General features: G+C 35.9%; 1 protein-coding gene across 4 annotated transcripts in view; it reads left to right on the top strand.

The window, feature by feature from the left end:
• Positions 1-19,067, top strand: part of TRMT1L (tRNA methyltransferase 1 like) — a 59,372-nt gene that overhangs the window by 7,554 nt on the left and 32,751 nt on the right. For 2 of the 4 annotated variants that reach the window (XM_027868613.1, XM_027868615.1), the window contains exons 4-7: positions 8,256-8,369; positions 10,743-10,807; positions 14,515-14,644; positions 17,693-17,816. In XM_027868613.1, the coding sequence (XP_027724414.1) occupies positions 8,256-8,369; positions 10,743-10,807; positions 14,515-14,644; positions 17,693-17,816 (433 nt within the window). Of the gene's footprint in view, positions 1-8,255; positions 8,370-10,742; positions 10,811-14,514; positions 14,645-17,692; positions 17,817-19,067 lie in introns of all 4 variants that reach the window. The other 2 variants (XM_027868614.1, XM_027868612.1) reach the window with 1 other exon arrangement.

Below are 19,067 nucleotides of genomic sequence, written 5' to 3'. Positions count from 1 at the left end.
ATTTTTGATAAAGGAAATTTCCTTCTAGCAGCAAATTTTTATGACTCTATGACAAAATATAATGCTTTTCTTTTCAATTTGCTTAACCTATTAGGAATTTTTTTTTAGTCTTTAATTGAAATGTTTCTATATTATGTTTCTATATTTCAATTTAAATAGCCTCTTCTGGATTTATATAACGCTGTACTAAATTACCACCAGTGTAGTAGAGAGTAACTCTCTGAAGCCAACAAAGTTGTCGTTTTTGAGAGTGAGTTTTCATACTCAGCATCTTCCAAGTATGAATTTTATAAAATCATGTGACCTGCAGATCCAAATTTCAGTAACTTTATATGTAAGTGACAGTGGGGAAGAGACAAAATACTTGTTATAAAGAAACACGTGACAGCCATTCAATTTAGATATTTTATAACTTCATTGTGAATGATTGTCATGTGTTTTGTTATAAGAAATACCCCATCCTTCTCTCCCTACCTTATGTAGCTGTTGAAATCTTATCCTCCAAAATCTAGTACAAATGCAGTATCTTTTACTAATTGTGTGACCCTGAGCAAGTCACTTAACTCTGATTGCCTCACCAAAAACAAAAACAAATGCAGTATCCTTCCTGAAGCTTTTTTACCCACCAAAAAAATTATAAATTTAACTCACTTAACAAACAAAGTATGGGATTGAATCCCCAATAAAATCATAGGCTCTAATCTATATTTTTTTAAATAATGATGTAAGCTTTAATATAACAGTTTGTTTATTCTGTGTCCCATCCTGATCTTTCTCTCCTTGTATTTATAAAATGTTGCCAATGTTTTATTTCAGCTAATTAAATATAGTTGTGCTTTGTGTGTGTTTTTTCTATTTCTGCTCTTCTCTTGGCATTATTTCATAGAAGTGTTTCCATATTTTCTTGTATTCTCATGAATTTTTTTTCTTTGGCCCCCCTCCTCCCCATTAGGAAAGTTCTGTGCTTCCTTTGAACCGCTTTAGTGCTCTGCTTTTATGGCCCAGTGTCTTGGGCTGATTACCTCCATTTCTTCTTTAATGCAAGTTATATCTAGTATTCCCTACTAAACTGTAAATTCCTTGGTGGCTTATTCATCTTTTTATCACCCATAGCATTTAACGTGAATCTTGCACATAATAGACACCCAAATATTTGTTGAATTGAATTTGCTCAAAAATCATATTCCAGGTCTACAAGAGCTGGAGACAAAACAGAATTGAAACTCAGCCTCTCAGGAGTGAATTAGCGAGTGAAATGAAATGCTCTGAACCCAGTAGAGAAAAGAGGGAGGTATGATAGACACACCTTCCTCACCCTTTACTTCTTCCATGCTTCTAGATCTTTCTGTGTACCCTATTTGGGAGGGGGAAGGATCTGGGGAGCTGGGCAAGAGGATCCAGTAGTTGTAGCTGTTATTAGAATATCTGAGGGGGAAGAAATGAAAGGAGACAAAGGGTAATACTCCCTGCTCCCTGATGAACTCAAGAATTTGAAATAACTCATCCATGACTTGTCTTATTCCCCCTCCAAAGACAGACAGTACCAAGCTAGGTACTCTTCTTATGTAGCACGTTACAGAAGCCAGGATCAACAAAGCATTTGTGGTGGGAAATTCCTTGCAGTCAAATAACAAAATCATTTGTAGGAACATGGAAATTCCTCGATTTTACCAAATACTTCATGCTTCATGGTAGTCACTATAATAAGGTTTTACTTGTGTATACTAATAATATTTCTCCATTTGTTTTATATAGAGAGATTAGTTAGCTGCTTTCTAAGGAAACAAATTAGCTCACTAATTTACAACATGTCCTTAAGTTATATTCTTTATGTAGGAGAACAGAAATTAGTGTGCCTTAGGAATGCCATTTATGGAAAACACAGAAATACTTTTTAAGCATCTTGATGAGAAAAAGCAGTTAAATTTTTAAATACATTGTGAGCCATTCAGCTTTTTTGTTGTTGTTGTTAGTGTCAAAAAGAGTAAAAATAACTGTAAATAAGATTTACTTGTTTTTGGTTTAGAGCCGTTATTTCTTCTGTGCAGGGAACTTGCAGGAGAATTTCCTCCACTGATGCAGATTGTCTCTTGCTGTGCATCTCATAGAGTTAAGTGATTTGCCCCGGGTCATGCTCAGGGCTTTTCTGACTCCAAGGCCAACTCTCTACCGTTTAGGCCACATTATGTTTTACTTACTATGTATGTTTCGAATTACACATAATCAAAAATAGCAAATTATCTAACTTTTTGAAGACATAGCATATACTAACAGCCTCTCGTTTTTCAGAATGTGGAAAAATTAACTCACTAATTTACAGCCTATCCTTAAATTACAGTTTTTATTTAAGAAATCTTGTTCTCCAGCTTTTAGATGTTACAGCTTCCGCTAGCATTTCCTAAAAGTCAGAAGATACGGTAAAGCGCAGCCCCATGATCTCTAAGAACTGAACACAAAACAGAATTATTTCTTTGAAATAAATTAGCAAGTGAAATAAAATTCTGTGAACCATCAAAAAGGTGATGCACGAGTATTCCCTGCCCCTTTTCTCTTTCATGGTTCTGGGTTATATTGATTGCTTTATTGCTTTTGAGGCCTTTTTGGAGTGAGGAGTAATTTTAAAGACTGCCACATGATACAGTGGCATAGATGACAGGGTGAAAAGAATTATCATCAAGTCCAGTAGTGGTTTTTAGTATCCTTATGTTCCATTTCTTTTTTTTTTTTTAATTCTTTTTTGAAAATAAAAGCCTGTTTGTAGGTTTCTCTTTGTCCTTCAGTGTTAAAAAAAAATTTTTTTTATATATTCTATGCCTGAAGAATAAACAAAAATGTTAATAGAATTCTTTCCAAATACTTTTGATGATAGCACGCTTAAATTATAAATGAGTGTTACACTTGAAACAATGTTTTGATTTGAAAAAAAGTTTAATTTGGAAAAAAAAAATTTTAATTTTTCTGCTTTACAGTAAACTTGACTTGAATTTAAATAAAGCCCATGAAATTTGTTACTCTAATTTGTGGTCATTTGCTTTCTGTAACTATGATTCATTCCCTACCTCCTTTTTCTTTTTTTCGTTTAAATTAAATATTGATTCTAATTTGATTTGTCAGTTTACTTCTCTATGAGGCAGGTGTTTTTGTTTGTCCTGACTTTTTCTAGTGATGGGAAATTTTCATTTTATTATTAGACCACGTATTATTTAAAGAGCTTAAAGATAATATAACCCAACACTTTCATTTTACAGCTGAAGAAACTGAGACCCAGAGAGTTTCAAGTCCTTGTTCCCAGTCATTCAGCTAGTGGTTGAGCAGTGACTAAGATTCCGCTCCTGCCTGATTCTCAGGACTGGGCTCTTTCACTGTTAAATGCTAGCTCCTTATAACGTTAGTGTTTTAAGGATGATAATGGCCATGTTACAGTCTTCTGTAACATTATGGCTAGGCACTATTTTACATTCAAATATAAAACACCATTCCTATGTACCAGAAGGTTTTAATCTAGGGAGGAAAGATTAATCTCTCAAACAGTTAAAATAACTAAATGCTAAGCTATTTACTGAGTATAATTTCAATAGTTCAAAGAAAAGAAGAAATCAAAGTAGGCTAAAGTAGGTAGAAAAGACTTAATGGATAAATGGACAAGGGAGAAGGAGGGCATTTCAGGTAAGGAAATAACTGGAATAGCAGGGCAGAGATAAGAATATACAAAGTGTGAGAGTATAGAAAGGAAACCAGCTTTCCTAAAGTGGAAGGTACTTACTGGGAACAGTGGAAAAGAAAGTTAGTCAGGTTTGCTGGCACCAGGTTATGAAGGACCCTGAATACCAGGCTTAGGAGTTTAAACTTAAGTGAAGGAACCATTCTAGAATTTTGAGCAAGAGCTTGGTGAGCTAAAAAGCATATTTAGGAAAATTAGCATTAGCAGTGATGTGTATACTGAATTAGAAGAGAAAAAGACTGGAAAGAAGATCAGCTGCAGTACAATAGTAGTAAACTATAACAAGGGTGATAGTATTGGGAATAGAAAGGAAGAGGTAAATCTGAGAGATGTTTCAAAGAATGTAAAAAAAAAAAAAACAGAAACATAGGATCCTAAATTTAGGATGAGAAAGGACCTTGGAAGCCATCAACCTTCACGTTTATACATGGGAAACCAAGGCTGTGAAAGATGAAGTGATTTGCTCAGGGTTACACAGTACAGGGATGGCGAGGATGGGAACTACTCTAGGGCTAGGAGAGGACAGGTAATTTGATCTTGAAAAGTAGGCAGTACTTTCAACAGGATCTAGATCAGTGGAGTCAGACACACATAGAAATGATCCCTGCAGTCACATATTGACTTAGAAAACCACAAATTAACATTGTATATGTTGCATTTTTATTTATTTTATAAAATCTTTCCCAATTTTAATCTAGTCTGTGGAGTTTGAAACCTGTGGTCTTCATCATTTGTAGGCAAAAAAAAAAAAAGAATTAAATTGAACATTTGTCTTCCCTGCCATCAGATAACAATATTTAAAATAGCCAACATTTATATGATGCTTGTTATATGGCAGGCACAATGCTCAGTGCTCTACAATTATTATCTCATTTGAAAAAAGTTACTCTTTACTTTTCTTAGTTTTTCTCACATCAGGCATCAGTCACTCTAAACAAAAATTAAATGCCCAAATTACACATACAACTCATTGCAAATAATAAGAATTTGGGAAGTAGAAAAGGGAATGATGTACTTGTGCATCCACCATGTACTAAATCATACATGACACTTCTCCCTTTTACTGACTTTCAAGCATTTCTTTTAAAGTAATTTTTTAAAAATAGTAATACAACTTGTCTTATTACGTTATTTCTTGAAAAAAAGATAATGAAAATTGAAATATTTAGCAATAAAGTTCTTTAAATATTTACCTATATTATTAGGTTACTACCAAATAATTAATTGATTGATTGATTTCGAGCCAGTATCTGTTAAAGGCTTGCTTAGGGATACCTACTAATTGAAGAGAGACAATCTAATGGCCATGTTAATCATTCGTCCTAATTCTCTAATTTCTAACCTTGTGTTGTTAGATCATCAGAAAATTAAGTCCCTGGACCATTATTCTTTCAACTTCTTGCTCACCTTCCTATGACAAACACACGAAAACACCCACATTAAATTAAGATGTAGGGGCAGCTAGGAGGTACGGTGGATAGAGGACCGGCCCTGAAGTCAGGAGGACCTGAGTTCAAATCCAGCCTCAGACCTAACACTTAGCACTTATTAGCTGTGTGACCCCAGGCAAGTCACTTAACCCCAATTGCCTTAAAAAAAAATTAAGATATAGCTTTATGTCCTTTGCTCTTGTAGAAGTTCAATATGAAAATCATATGGCAAGATTGGTGTGTCTTTAAAAAAGCTATAGTTGTCCCTTAGATAAAGGAAGACAGTAAATTTTTGCTTGGGATTAGTTCTGGAAAAAGATTGCCTCTGTCAGAAGATGAAAACAATGTAATTGAATGTTTCTCTTTTCTACTTAGCCACCAATAACTTACAGCCAAATTCAATACCCAAGTTGTAATTACCCACACTTCAGTTTACTTCAGGTGCCTGGTAACATCTTTTTTTACTTCTTTTAGATGGACTCTTCTTTTTTACCCTTCATTATTCTTGTGCATAGTATGAATTGTAAACCTACTTAGATCCTTTTGGAAGTAGGATATACATTATAAATACTTTATCTGTATTCATACTGTGTGTATGCGTGCATACATATGTTTGTCTGCAAGAGGGAGAACAAATAGATCTATGTAGATGGAGATACCTATTATGTGTATATGCATATATTTTATATAGCTATATAGGGGGGAGGGGGAAGGCATAGTGTAGAAGATAAAGATCTGACAACAAAGCCAAGAAAATCTGCATTCAAATCCGACCTCTGACACATATACCTGTGTGACCCTCTCCCAGTCACTTAATCCTTTAGTGCTCTAGGTCAGTGGTGTCAAACTCAAGTAGAAAGGAGCCACTAAACCACACATAAGGATCCCTGCAGGCTGCATATTATTGACTTAGAAAACCACATATTAACATTATCTGTGTTTTGTTTTGTTTTTATTTATTTCATTAAATATTTCCCAATTACATTTTAATCTGGTTGGGCCAGCTCTGAGTTTAACACCTTTGCTATAGACAACTAAGACTTTAAATTGCAGAGAAGGTTATGTCCTGCATTGGTAGAAGGGATTTCCTCACCTGAGAGTTCCTTATGCCAGTGGAATCATAGGACCGGTCTGCATTCCATATCCATAGACACACACACAGTGACTAAAGATATACAATTAATATTTGGATACTACTATATATTTTTTCCCAATAGATGCAAAAGCGTTGTTTAAAATGTGACTTATGTAGTACTATAAAGTACCAGATGAAGTGCTGTAGCCATTCATTTGCTACTGTTCTAGGTACGGTATGGATCCAGGCATATTGCTATGGTTTATATTCAATAATAATTTTATTATTAATCTCATTACATGCCCCATTCCTAAAACTAGACTCTCTAGTTATCATTCTACATCTTTCCTCTCTCCGTCCTCAACCCTTTCCATTCTGACTTCATCACTCAACTGAAACTGCTTTGTCCAAAGGTACCAACTATCTCTCAGTCACCAAACTTTATGGTCTTTTCTCAGTCCTCTTCCTTCTTGACCTCTCTCCTGCATTTAATACTGTTGACTACTCTCTTCTGTATTTTATGATGCCACTCTGTCTTGGTTATTTTAAAATACCTGTCTGACCATAGCTTCCCAGGCTCCTTCCCTGGCTAATCATCATATCATCCCACCTTCACCTTCATCCATGGGTGTTCCCTGAGGCTATATCCTGGACCTTCTTCTTTCCATATACTTTACTGGTGACCTCATCATCTCCCATGGGTTTAATTATCTCTTTGTAGATGACTAATAGATCTATATGTCTAGCATCATTTTCTCCCCTAAATTCAATTCCACATCCAACCGCCTGTTCAGCATTTCAAACTAGATATCCGTGAATCATTATGTCCAAAGCAGAACTTATCTTTTCCCCCAAAATCCACCACCTTCCAAACTTTTCCATTTCTGTCAAACGTATAACTGTTCCTCAGCATTTCTCTTGCTCCACATTTTCCAATCAGGTGCCAAATCTTGCCATTTCTACCTCTGCCAAATCTTTCAACCTCTGATCCCTCTCTACTTACATACCCATAACCTTAGTTCATTGCCTCTTGTCTGGACTGTTGCAGTGGCCTTCTAATCAGGCCCCTTGTATCAAGCCTCCCTAATCCAAACTATCTTCCCCACACTGTCAAAATACTTTTCTTAAGTGCAGAGCTGACCAGTGGTATTCCCCATTCAATAAATTCTAGGGGTTTCTTTTATTGCTCCTACAGTGAAATAGAAGTTTCTCTGTTTAGCTTTTAAAGCCCTTCACAACCTTACCCCAGCCTATGTTTCCAGACTTTCTAAGTGTTACTCTTCTCAGTTTCTGTAGTCCATCCACCTGCCCTCTTTTTTCTTTATACATGACACTCTATCTCTCATCTCCTTGCCTTTGTACTGGATATCCCCAATGCCTTCTTATCTCCCTCCATTTCATAGATTCCTTTATACTTCATGTATCACCTTCTGCATGGAGCTTTTCCCGGACCTCCTAATCATCCTGCTTTTCTGACTAACTGGTATTTGTTCAGAATTTATTCTGTATGGCTTATATGTGTGATATATGTACATGTGGTCTCCTCTAATAAAATGTGATGTCCTTGAAAGTAGGAATGGTTTCCTTTTTTTTTTTAATCTTCAGATCCCCAGTACCTAGCACATAGTAGGTGCTTAATAAGTACTTTTTGATTACAATTATAGTTTCTCCTACCTGAGGATCTTCTCTGTGTCTAGCAAGTATATCAGCTATTGCCAGTTCCACCTATGTGAGGGAATTGCTACTCTTTATAAGCCCAACTAAGGAAGTGATTCTCATACTAATTTACCAGCAGGCAGTCATAATGTGAAAAGTACATGCAGGATACTACAAGTACCATTCTTTTCCTTCACTGATGGCAGCAAAAATATTAGCTAGATATAGGGGGAGGAGCTAGGTGGTAAAGACGGCTAAAAATAAGAGGTCCTAGACAAGAAACTGTAAATGTTACATAACTGCTGCTGAATTACAGCACAGTTCTGTTCTTTAATAATTGGTTCATTTTTTTTTTATGTCTTTTCCTTTTTAGCTGGTAAAAAACCTTGTCCATTATGCCCTGAGGAAAAATTCAAAGCTTGTTATAGCCATAAACTTCATCGTCACCTTCAGAATTTACACTGGAAAGTTTCTGTTGAATTTGAAGGTTTGTAACTTCAAAACTGCTCATTTTTTTAAAAAAGATATTTAATGTATGTGATACAGCATTTAGTGCCATGTGGGGGGGGGAGGCGTATTTTTAATTAAGCGTTTTCAAGATAAAGTTACTGCAGCTTTTATGTCACTTAATAAAACTAAGTAATAAATGAAAAATACAGCTTTACAAGCTGTTGGTTTGTGACTGTCACAGCCCTTATCCTTTTGAAATTGGGCAGTTTCCATTTCTTACAGGTTTCTAGCTTGTTTTTATTTGGGGAGGAGGGGGAGTTTGGCGTGTGTGTGTGTGTGTGTGTGTGTGCTGTTTTAACTAGAACTTTCCTTAATAAGTTATTGGAAAATATTACTATTTCTAACATTTTTGACCTAGCAGCTTAATCTCAAATACCTTAGTGCATAAATTTGTGTAATTTTAAATATGCTGACATCTTAATTTTTTGTTAGTCTTTAATAAAGAAGTCTAGGTTGTTCTTAAGGAAAACATAATTTTTCTTTTTTTTATTGAATTGGATTGTGGCACATATGAATTAGAATGAATGCCATAAAGGCAAAGCAGATGTGTTTATACAGTTTTTGGTTACAAGGAAAACACTATTGTGGGCAAAAATTAGGAGACTTGAGTTTTAGTCCCACTCTGCCGCTGGCTGTGTGATCTTGATTGTCATTTAACCCGTGGACCTCTGCTTCCTCGTTTTCAAAATAAAGATTTAGCTATGTGATCTTCCAAATAAGTAGAACTTTGTAAAAATTAAAAGTGCTACCTCAGGAAGAATCGTTTCCCATCACTGAAGGTCTTCAGAGGCTAGATGACTACTTAGTGATGTAGAAGCAGTTCCCATAGAATCTGTAGTCATTTCGAACTCTGCAATTGTGATTGTAGTCTCTAAGTTCCCTTCCAGCTCTGATTCTAGTTTGGCATGATTTGGCCAATCAAAATGAATTTTTTAAAAAAAAACCCTCAGCAGAGAAATATGCACTGCTTTAGGTAGGAATGAAAACAGCCATTTACTTGTCAAGTAGGGACTAATAAACAGAGAATTTTTTTTTTGTTCTTATAAATAGCATTAGGTTTTTTCTTTTTAATCTTGCTTAAGCTAGCTGCCTTTCTTCTCAACTATTTTTATTTCAAGCTTCACATAAGCAATGACTTTGTGATGTTGGTGAAATTCATGACTGCTTGCTTCTAGAGAGTAAGTTGAAAAAGGAGTTGAAAGTGACTGAGTATAGGTAATTGCAAGAATGGCTTGGTTGTCAACAGAACAGAAATAAGAAAGGCCTGAAGAGGAACTAGTTGATAGGAAAGATGATGGAGTTTAGTTTTAGACATATTAAATTTGAGATGTTTTAAGGATATTCATGTGTAGATGTCTAATGGACATTTGGAAATATAGAACTAGAGCTCAGGAGAGAAGTTGGAACTGAAGAGAAGCTTTAGAAGTCATCTGCATAGCATTAATAATGTAAACCACAGGAACAGAAGAGATAGTTAAGGGAAAGAATACAGATTTGAACAAAGAATGACTGTTGGGGAAGTGTGTTCATTTAGGATCCAGGAGGAAGAGGAGGGAGTAGACCTCAAAAAAAGCCATCAGAAAAGTAGAATAACCATTATAGTTCTGTATCAGAAAAGGAAGGAGTTTCAAGAAATAGTGAAGGATAGTTAAAAGCATCATATGGTACAGAACTATGAAGGACATTGAAGAATTTTATTTTTGAGAACAATTGCAACAGAGTGGGCAAAGCAGGTTAGAGATGAGGAAGCTGAAACTCAGGAAGGGTTGTAGCTTTCTTGAAGTCACCCAACTAGTTGGTGGCAGAGCCAGGATCAAAACTCAAGTGTCTTGACTATATTCTGCTTTCTCCAGCACACATGCAAAAAGGAATTAATTTAATTAATGGTACAAATGTGAACATGATTCCAGTTAGTGAATTTGCTGTTACCTCTTCCTGTATAGCTGAACATTTGGGCTTCAGCCACACATATGTGTTGAACACCCTCTCTAAAGTCCTGTTCTAACCTTGATATGGAGGTAACCCTGGGTTCTCCAAGACATTATGGCAGCAGAGCATTAGTTCTAGTAGGTCTTAACAAACTGGAAGGGCTTCATGCATTTGCCCACCAACAAATTGTATGCTTGTCATAAAAAGTACAGTCTAGATAAGTTTGAAGATCTTCATTACTAGAAGACTGGCCTGGCAAGTGATAAAGATTCATTCTCCTTGCCCTGTCAACTCATGAAACCATCACCCAAGTTACTGAGGAATTCTGAAGTACATTGGTTTGAGGGATTACCTAAAGTCAGTTCTTTGGAAAAAATTGAAATATATAATGTTTATTTGAAGATATAATTCTCCATTTTAGGTTACAGGATGTGCATCTGTCACTTACCTTGTCGACCAGTGAAACCAAACCTCATTGGAGACCAGGTAGTAGTTTTTTGGTTTTTTTGGGTTTTTTTAGAATAATAAAACTTGCTTTATTATAGTAATTAGAGTTTGTTTTCCTTTCCTAAAAATAAAAATGTCAAGCCTCATATTTCATAGTTTACTTTTCGTATTCTATATCTAAGACCTTTTAATCCTAGCATTATATTGGATATAATTTAAAAGAAAAGAAGCAAAAGCTATTATCATTGCTATTTAGGTTTCCACAATTTTTGTTGTCTAGCTGACAAATGTCTGCTATCCATAGATTGAAAATTAGGAATAGAGATAAGGACTAGACCTGTGATTTCATTGGTATAAGGAATTCCCAGGTGAGGAAACTCCCTTTTACCAATGCAGGTCAGCATCTTCAATGCAACTTAAAGTCTTAGAGCATTGTCTAGAATGGAAGTTATTTTCTCACTAAATTAAAATATATTTGTGAGATTTTTAGCAAAATAAAAATATAGTACAACATAGATAATGTTAATTTGTTGTTTTCTAAGTCAATATGCCCCCTGCATTTTTATTAGAACCATTTCTATTTGAGTTTGACTCCACTGGCCTTGTAGCGCTGAGAAATTAACTTATCCAGGGTCACATAACCAGTATGTGGCAAAGGAAAGTCTTGAACCCAGGTCTTCTATCCACTAAGCCATACTGCTTCAAATTAAAAATCAGTAACATTTTGCTTTTTACTTTTTGGTGAGGCAATCAGGGTTAAGTGACTTGTGCAGGGTCACACACAAGTGTCAAATGTCAGAGGTCAGATTTGAACTCAGGTCCTCCTGACTCCATGGCCAGAGCTCTATCCACTGTACCACCTAGCTGCCCCTCTAGTAGTTAATTATTAAGAATTTAAGGGAGAATATATTTTTCATACTTTTAAATTTTGAATATGAGTTAAGGAAATAACTCCTAGAGTTAGAGAGTGTTTCATTTCCCTCTTTTAAATTAAATTATACAAAAGGAAATGATTTAATTTTTAAAATTCTCTTTTGAATCTTAGTGAAATTTTTATTTGTAATGTTATAGGAGTTGAACCTTTTTGTGTACATAATGTTAAACAATTTATATCTCGACCTAGAGAACTCTAGGGAGTCAACTAAAAAATTAGTTGAAACAATTAACAACTTCATCAGAATTGTAGGATATAAAGTAAACTCACATAAATCATCATTGTTTCTATGTAATATTACCAACAAAACCTAGCAAGAAGAGATGGAAAGAAAATTCCATTTAAAATAGCTGCAGACAGTATAAAATACTTGGGAGTCTACCTTCCAAGAGACACACAGGAGCTATATGAACACAATTAAAAATACTCTCACATAAATAAAGATCTAGATAATTGGAGAAATATTAATAGCTCATGGGTAGACCAAGCCAATATAATAAAAATGATACTACCTAAATTAATTTATTTAATAAGTACTATACCGATCAGAATTACTTTAAAGCTAGAAAAAAATCATAACAGAATTCATCTGGAAGAACAAGTGGTCGAATATAGCAAGGGAATTAATTGAGGGGACAGGAGGGAAAGGGGAGGAAGGGAGCCTAGCAGTACCAAATCTCAAACTAGACTACAAAATTGTAATCATCCAAACAGTTTGGTATTGGATAAGAAATAGAGTGGTTGATCAGTGGAACAGAGTAGGTACACAATATACAGAAGCAAACCAGCCAGTGTTTGATAAACCCAGTGATCCTAGCCATTGGGGTGAGAATTCACTATTCAACAAAAACTGCTGGGAAAACTGGAAAGTAGTCTGGCGAAAATAGGCATAAACCAGCATCTTACCATCCTACACCAAGATAAGCTCAAAGTGGTTACATGATTTAGACATAAAGGATGATATTATGTGTGAGACCTACAGATAGGGAAGAGTTCATGACTAAACAAGGAATAAAGAAGTTCACAGGAAGTAAAATGGGTAATTTTGATTACATAAAATTTAAAAATCTTTGCACAAAGGCAGTGTAGCCAAAATTAGAAGAAAAAGCAGTAAACTGAGGGGGGAAATCTTGGCATTAAGTTTATCAAGTAAAGGTCTCATTTCTCAAATATATGTAGGGAACTGGGCCAAAGTTATGAGAATAAAAGTCATTCCCCTATTGATAAATTGCCAAGAGATATGAACAGGCAGTTTGCCGAGGAAAAAATCAAAGCTATCAATCATCATATTAAAAAATGTTCTAATTAATACTAATAATAGAATTGTACATTAAAAGAATTCTGAGGTAACACTTCACACCCATCAGGCTGGCTAAGATGACAGAAAAAGAAAATGATAAATGCTGGAGGGTATGCAGGAAAATAGGTAATTCTCTGTTAGAACTGTGAACTGGTCCATTCACTCTGGAGAAAAATTTAGAACTATGCCCAAAGAGCTAAAAAACTGAATAATCAGGGGCAGCTAGGTGGCACAGTGGATAGAGCACTGGCCCTGAAGTCAGGAGGACCTGAGTTCAAATCCAGCCTCAGACCAAACACTTGACACTTACTAGCTGTGTGACCCTGGGCAAGTCACTTAACCCCAATTGCCTTAAAAAAAAAAAAAAAAAAAATGAAAAAAACTCTGAATAATCTTTGACCCAGCAACACTGCTATCAGGTGTAAACCCCAAAGAGATCAAAGGAAAATTACCCATGTGTACAAAAATGTTCGTGGCAGTTCGTTTTGTGGTAGGAAATAATTGGGAACTGAGAGGATATTCAGTGAATGTGGTGAACTAGTATTGTGCTGTAAGAAATGAGGAATAGGATGGTTTCATAAATGTCTAGGAAGACTTATATGAACTGATACAAAGTGAAGTGAGTAGAACCAGAACAATTTACATAGTAACAACAATAATTGTAAAGATAAGCAATTTTGAAACACTTAGTAACTCTAATCAGTAAAATGATCTACTATAATTCCAAAGAACTCATGATGAAAAATCCTGTCCACCTCCACAGAATAATGATGAACTCTGAGTGCAGAGTGAAGCATATTTTTTTCTTTATTTTTTTTGGGAGTGTGACTTAATACAGAAATGTGTTTTGAATGACATCATATGTGCATTGAATATTGTATTTCTTGCCTTCTCAAAAGTGAGATTTTGGAACTGAAAATAAAGTTTAACTGTTCTAAAAATAAATAAATAAAATGTTAGCTTCCATTCATTAATTTATAGCAAGTCCTCAGTCAATAAATTATTATTTGTATAAAGTAGTCTAGTAAGTATTCCTTTCATAATGTGTTCTAACAAGAGGGCTAATACAGCAAATACATCTATTGAATGTAGAAGTAACAATTCTGAACACTTATTATGTGAGGTCACAAACAATATTAATTTACTGTACATTTTTAAAAGGTATTCAATAAAGTCCCAAAAGCAATATTTCCATAGTGCACAAGTGGTCTTTATAGAAAGTAAGGCACAATTTTTATTAGAGGAAGGAAAAAATAAACTACAAAATTCAATTCAAAGTCTATGGAAAAGTAAAGTGAAGATTGCATATTGAAATAAAACAGGAAAGAATCATGGGGAAGTTAGAGCTTCTGCTGCAGGGGTGGGGAACCTGTGGCCTTGAGGCTGCATGTTCCCCACCCCATATTAGAACTTCTGTCCCCAAGATTCCTAGTTGATACACACTTGCAGTCTCAAATTGCTTTGATGTAGGTTCAGTATCATGTGTTTTAATTAACTTTGTTTTGTTCATAGACATCTAGTAAAATGGGGGCCCATTATCACTGTATCATTTGTTCAGCAACCATCACACGAAGAACTGATATGATAGGACATATTAAACGCCATGTGAACAAAGGAGAAACTGAATCCAGGTATATTGCAGGTAAGTTGAATAACTTCATTTGTCTGTTAAGAAGTTGTTAAACAATAGGGGAAATTGTTTTCACATACGAAACAAAACTTTTTTAGAAGTACAGGTTAAAATCCATGGCGAACTAGTATACGCAAAAAGATGCAAAAATACTTACCTGAGGGCTTATCTACTTCATAGAACCTCTTGCAAATTGGACTAGAAAAGAAGATTGCAAATAGTTATTCTGACCAGTAATCTCTTGGGAGTAACATCTCTTGCAATAAAGCAAAATGTGATAGCACATTACCTTGCTATTGAAACTAATTCACAATAAACCTATGCTTAGTTGTTGATCATTGTCACTGAAAACCACAAAAGAAATAGCTAAGATTCAGTCACCTCGTAATAATTCTGGTTCTGATGCATATATAAAGACTATGGTGGGGAAAGAGGTAAAAAAAATTCTGAAACATTTGGCAGGTGATTTCAGGTCACCTACAGGATGTGTTTACAGTGATATTTATCAGTAAGTTCCTACTATGTACCAAGCACTGTGCTAAGCACTTGGGATACAAAAACAGGCAAAAGATAGTCCCTGCCCTCAAAGAACTTACAATCTACCAAAGGAGACAATATGCAAAAATAAATATATATGTATGTATATAGAAAACAAGCCATACACAAGATAAATAGGAAATAATTAACAGAGGGAAGGTACTAGAATTAAGAGGGGTTCAGAAAGGCTTCCTATAAAAGATGAGATTTTAGTTGGGACTTAAAGGCAGCCAGGAAAGTCAGTAGGTAGAATTGAGGAGGTAGAACATTCCAGGCATGGGGCACAGTTTAGAGAAAATGTCCAGAATAGAGAGATGGAGTGTCTTTTTCATGAAACATGAAAGAGTAAATGGTGGGGGGAAAACATGTAAGAAAACTGGAAAGGTAATGGTGGGACAGTTATGAAAGGGTTTGAACACCAAACAGGCTTTTATATTTGATCTTGGTGGAAATAGGAAGCCACTGCAGTTTACTGAGTAGGAAAGCAAAATGATCAGACCTGTACTTTAGGAAAATTGCTTTGACAGCCAAATGGAGGATGGGTTGGAACAGGGAAAGATTGAAGACAGGCAGGCCCTGATCATCAGCCAGCAAAATATGTGGTTTTCAAGGTGTAAGGTGATGCAGGCCTGGTTCCAGGGTGGTGGCAGGATCAGAGGAGAGAAGAAGACGTATTCAAGAGATATTGTGAAGGTGAAATTGACAGGCCTTGGCAACAGATTGGATGTGGGTGGTAAGAGAGGGAGGAATTAAGGATGATACCTAGGTTGCAAGCCTGGGGAGCTGGGAGGATAGTAGTACCCTTGACAGTAATAGGGAAGTTAAGAGGGGAAGAAGGTTTAGGGGGAAAGATGAGTTCAGTTTTGGGCATGTTGAGTTTATGTCTGCTGGATATACATTTCAAGAGGTCTGAAAGGTAGTTGGAAATGGGAGACTGAAGGTCAGCAGAGAGCTTTGGGCAGGATAAGTAAATTTGAGAGTCATCAGCATAGAGATAATTAAATCCATGGGAGGTGATGAGATCACCAGGTGAAGCAGTATTGAAGAAAGAGAACAGAGCTCTGTGGGACACCCCCTAAATGAGGTTCTAGCATAGGAGACTGAGGAGGAACTGTCTGATACGTAGGAGGAAAACAAGGAGAGAGTGATATTCCAAAAACTGAGAGAAGAGAGTATCAAGAGAATGATGAACACTATGAAGGTTGAGGAGAATGAGCATTGATAAAAGGCTACTGGATTTGGCAAGTAAAAGATAGATCATTGGTAACTTTGGAGAGGAAGTTTTGGTTACATGAGGTCAGAAGCCAAAATATAGAGTTAAGAAGAGAGTGTGCAGACTCCTACGTACTACCCTCTAGCCAAAATGGTCTCTCTCATTTCTCTGTTTTTGCAGTGGCCATCCCTCATATTTAGAATACATGCCCTCCTCACTTCCACCTTATAAAATCCCTCTCTTCCTTTAAGATATGCTTCACGGTGCAGCTAGGTGGTGCGGTGGATAGAGCACCAGCCCTGAAGTCAGGAGGACCTGAGTTCAAATACGGCCTCAGACCAAACACTTGTTACTAACTAGGTGTGTGACCTTGGGCAAGTCACTTAACACCAATTGCCTAAAAAAGAAAAGAGAAAAGAGAAAAAAAAAGATATGCTTCAAATATCGCCATCTATATAAAGCCTTTCCTGATCCTCCTAATTGCTGGTGCCCTCTTGTAGGCTAAATTGAAATAACCTATATATTAATTTGGTGTATTTTCTGCTTGTAACCTTACAGTGATTCAAGTAGGTAGGCAGGCAATAAGCATTTAAGACTGTGTGCAAAGTACTGTGCTAAGCCCTGGGGATACAAATATAAGCAAAAACATACAATCCCTGCCCTAAAGGAGCTTATATTCTAACCCAAGGAGAAAATACATAAAAAGGAGCTAAATGGAGGTGATCGGAAAGGTACCTATACTTGGAGGGGACAGTAGCAAAGTCCAAAGAGTCAGCAAAAGGGGAATGAAGCATGTCTGACCTGCACTTGTCCCCAAAATTGATGCCCCAAAAAAGAACTTGCCTGTTCTGCAAGAAGAAGCTGGCATAAGCTAGAGAGAATATGCCCATTTGCCTTGATGGATAGTTTCCTCATTTGGCAGTTCATTGTACCAGTGAAATTAGTGATCCCATTATTATCTCTATATTGTGTATGTACTTATATATGTACATGCTGTCTTTCCGTAGCACACAGCAGGGATTTAATAAATGCTTATTGATTGACACTTACTTGTTGATCTTGTCATTGATTGATCTTCGTGCCAAAGACCAAGACATTTAGTTTCTCTGAGCCTTAGTTCTGTGGTCTGTAAAGTGGAGATTTTCTAGTTGCACCACTTCCTTCATTGGGATGTAATGAGTGAAGCATTTTGTAAAGTTTAAAGTGTTTTATAGCATGTTAGTGTGGGGAGGTTGTCCTCCCAAATATAAGTTAGAGGCTTACACGTTCAGCACCTGAGCTATGAGTCCCTGGAAATCTTTGTTTTTTAGCCTCTGCTGCTAAACCACCCCGTGAAGTGTTGAAAGAAGCAGACACTGACATACAAGTTCTTCCTAACTATTCTACACCTCAGAAAACAGATTCCTATTTTAATCCAAAAATGAAATTAAACAGGTAAGAAAATTTGAAATGAGGTATTGATAAATTTATTGATGTTCTCTTTAGAATATTTTTTTATTTCATGGGAAAATAAATTGTTGTCATCCAACATAGGCAAGAAATAGATGTGTGTGTTCAGTCATATCCAACTCTTCATGACTTCATTTGGGGTTTTCTTAGCAAAGATACTGCAGTGGTTTGCTCTTTCCTTCTTCAGCTCATTTTACAGATGAAGGAAGTATTACTTAACAGGGTTAAGTGATTTTCCAGGGTCACACAGCCAGGAAGTGTCTGATGCCAGATTTGAACCTCCGGAAGATGTCTTCCTGACTCCAGGCCCAGCACTTTATCCACTGTGCCACCAAGCTGCCCCTGCAAGAAATAGGGTATTATGGCAAATCCAACGTTCTAAGTATAAAAACGAATGCTGAAAACTATCTTTACATGTTATTGGAAAAAATAAAATACTATTAAGTGGAAAACAATAAGAATGGGAACCCCTAGATCTTTTTCACCCATAATCTAGCTGTTGTTTAATCTTTGCAGCTAAAATTTAAATCCCATGTATTGTACTTTACTCAGGTTAAATTTCATACATTTAAAGATCCTAAAGGAGTACAAGATCCAACTACATTCTGAGTTATGAAAGAATTAAGCACAGTTTGAGTAAGAATTTTAAATATTCAAGATATTTTATTTTGACCTAATTGCTAGGAAATTGACAAATCATTTATAGTATATGGTTGGCTTCCATCTATTATCAGAACATTATACTCATGATGGAAAGAAGAAACAAAACAAACAAAAAAAAAGAGAGAAAGCAAATAGTATGCTTCGATCTGCATTCAGATTCCATAGTTCTTTCTCTAGATGTGGATAGCATTTTCCATCATGAGTCTTTTGGAATCGTCTTAGATCATTGCATTGTTGAGAAGAGCTTAGTCTATCAAAGTTGGTCATCATACATTGTTGCTGGTACTGAGTATAATGTTCTTCTGGTTCTGCTCACTTCACTCAGCATCAGTTCATGTAAGTCTTTCCAGGTTTTTCTGAAATAATGCCTGCTCATCATTTCTAATAGCATAATAGTATTCCATTATATTCATATACCACAACTTGTTCAGCCATTCCCCAATTGATGGGCATCCCCTCAGTTTTCAATTCTTTGCCACCACAAAAAGAGCTACTATAAATATTTATATACATATAGGTACTTTTCCCTTTTTTATGATCCCCTTGGGATACAGACCTTGTAGTGATATTGCT

This window comes from Vombatus ursinus, unplaced genomic scaffold, assembly GCF_900497805.2.
Source record: "Vombatus ursinus unplaced genomic scaffold, bare-nosed wombat genome assembly UNPS02014789.1, whole genome shotgun sequence".
NCBI lineage: Eukaryota > Metazoa > Chordata > Mammalia > Diprotodontia > Vombatidae > Vombatus > Vombatus ursinus.
The sequence above is the reverse complement of the archived record's forward strand: the minus strand, read 5'-3'. Positions and strand labels throughout refer to the sequence as shown.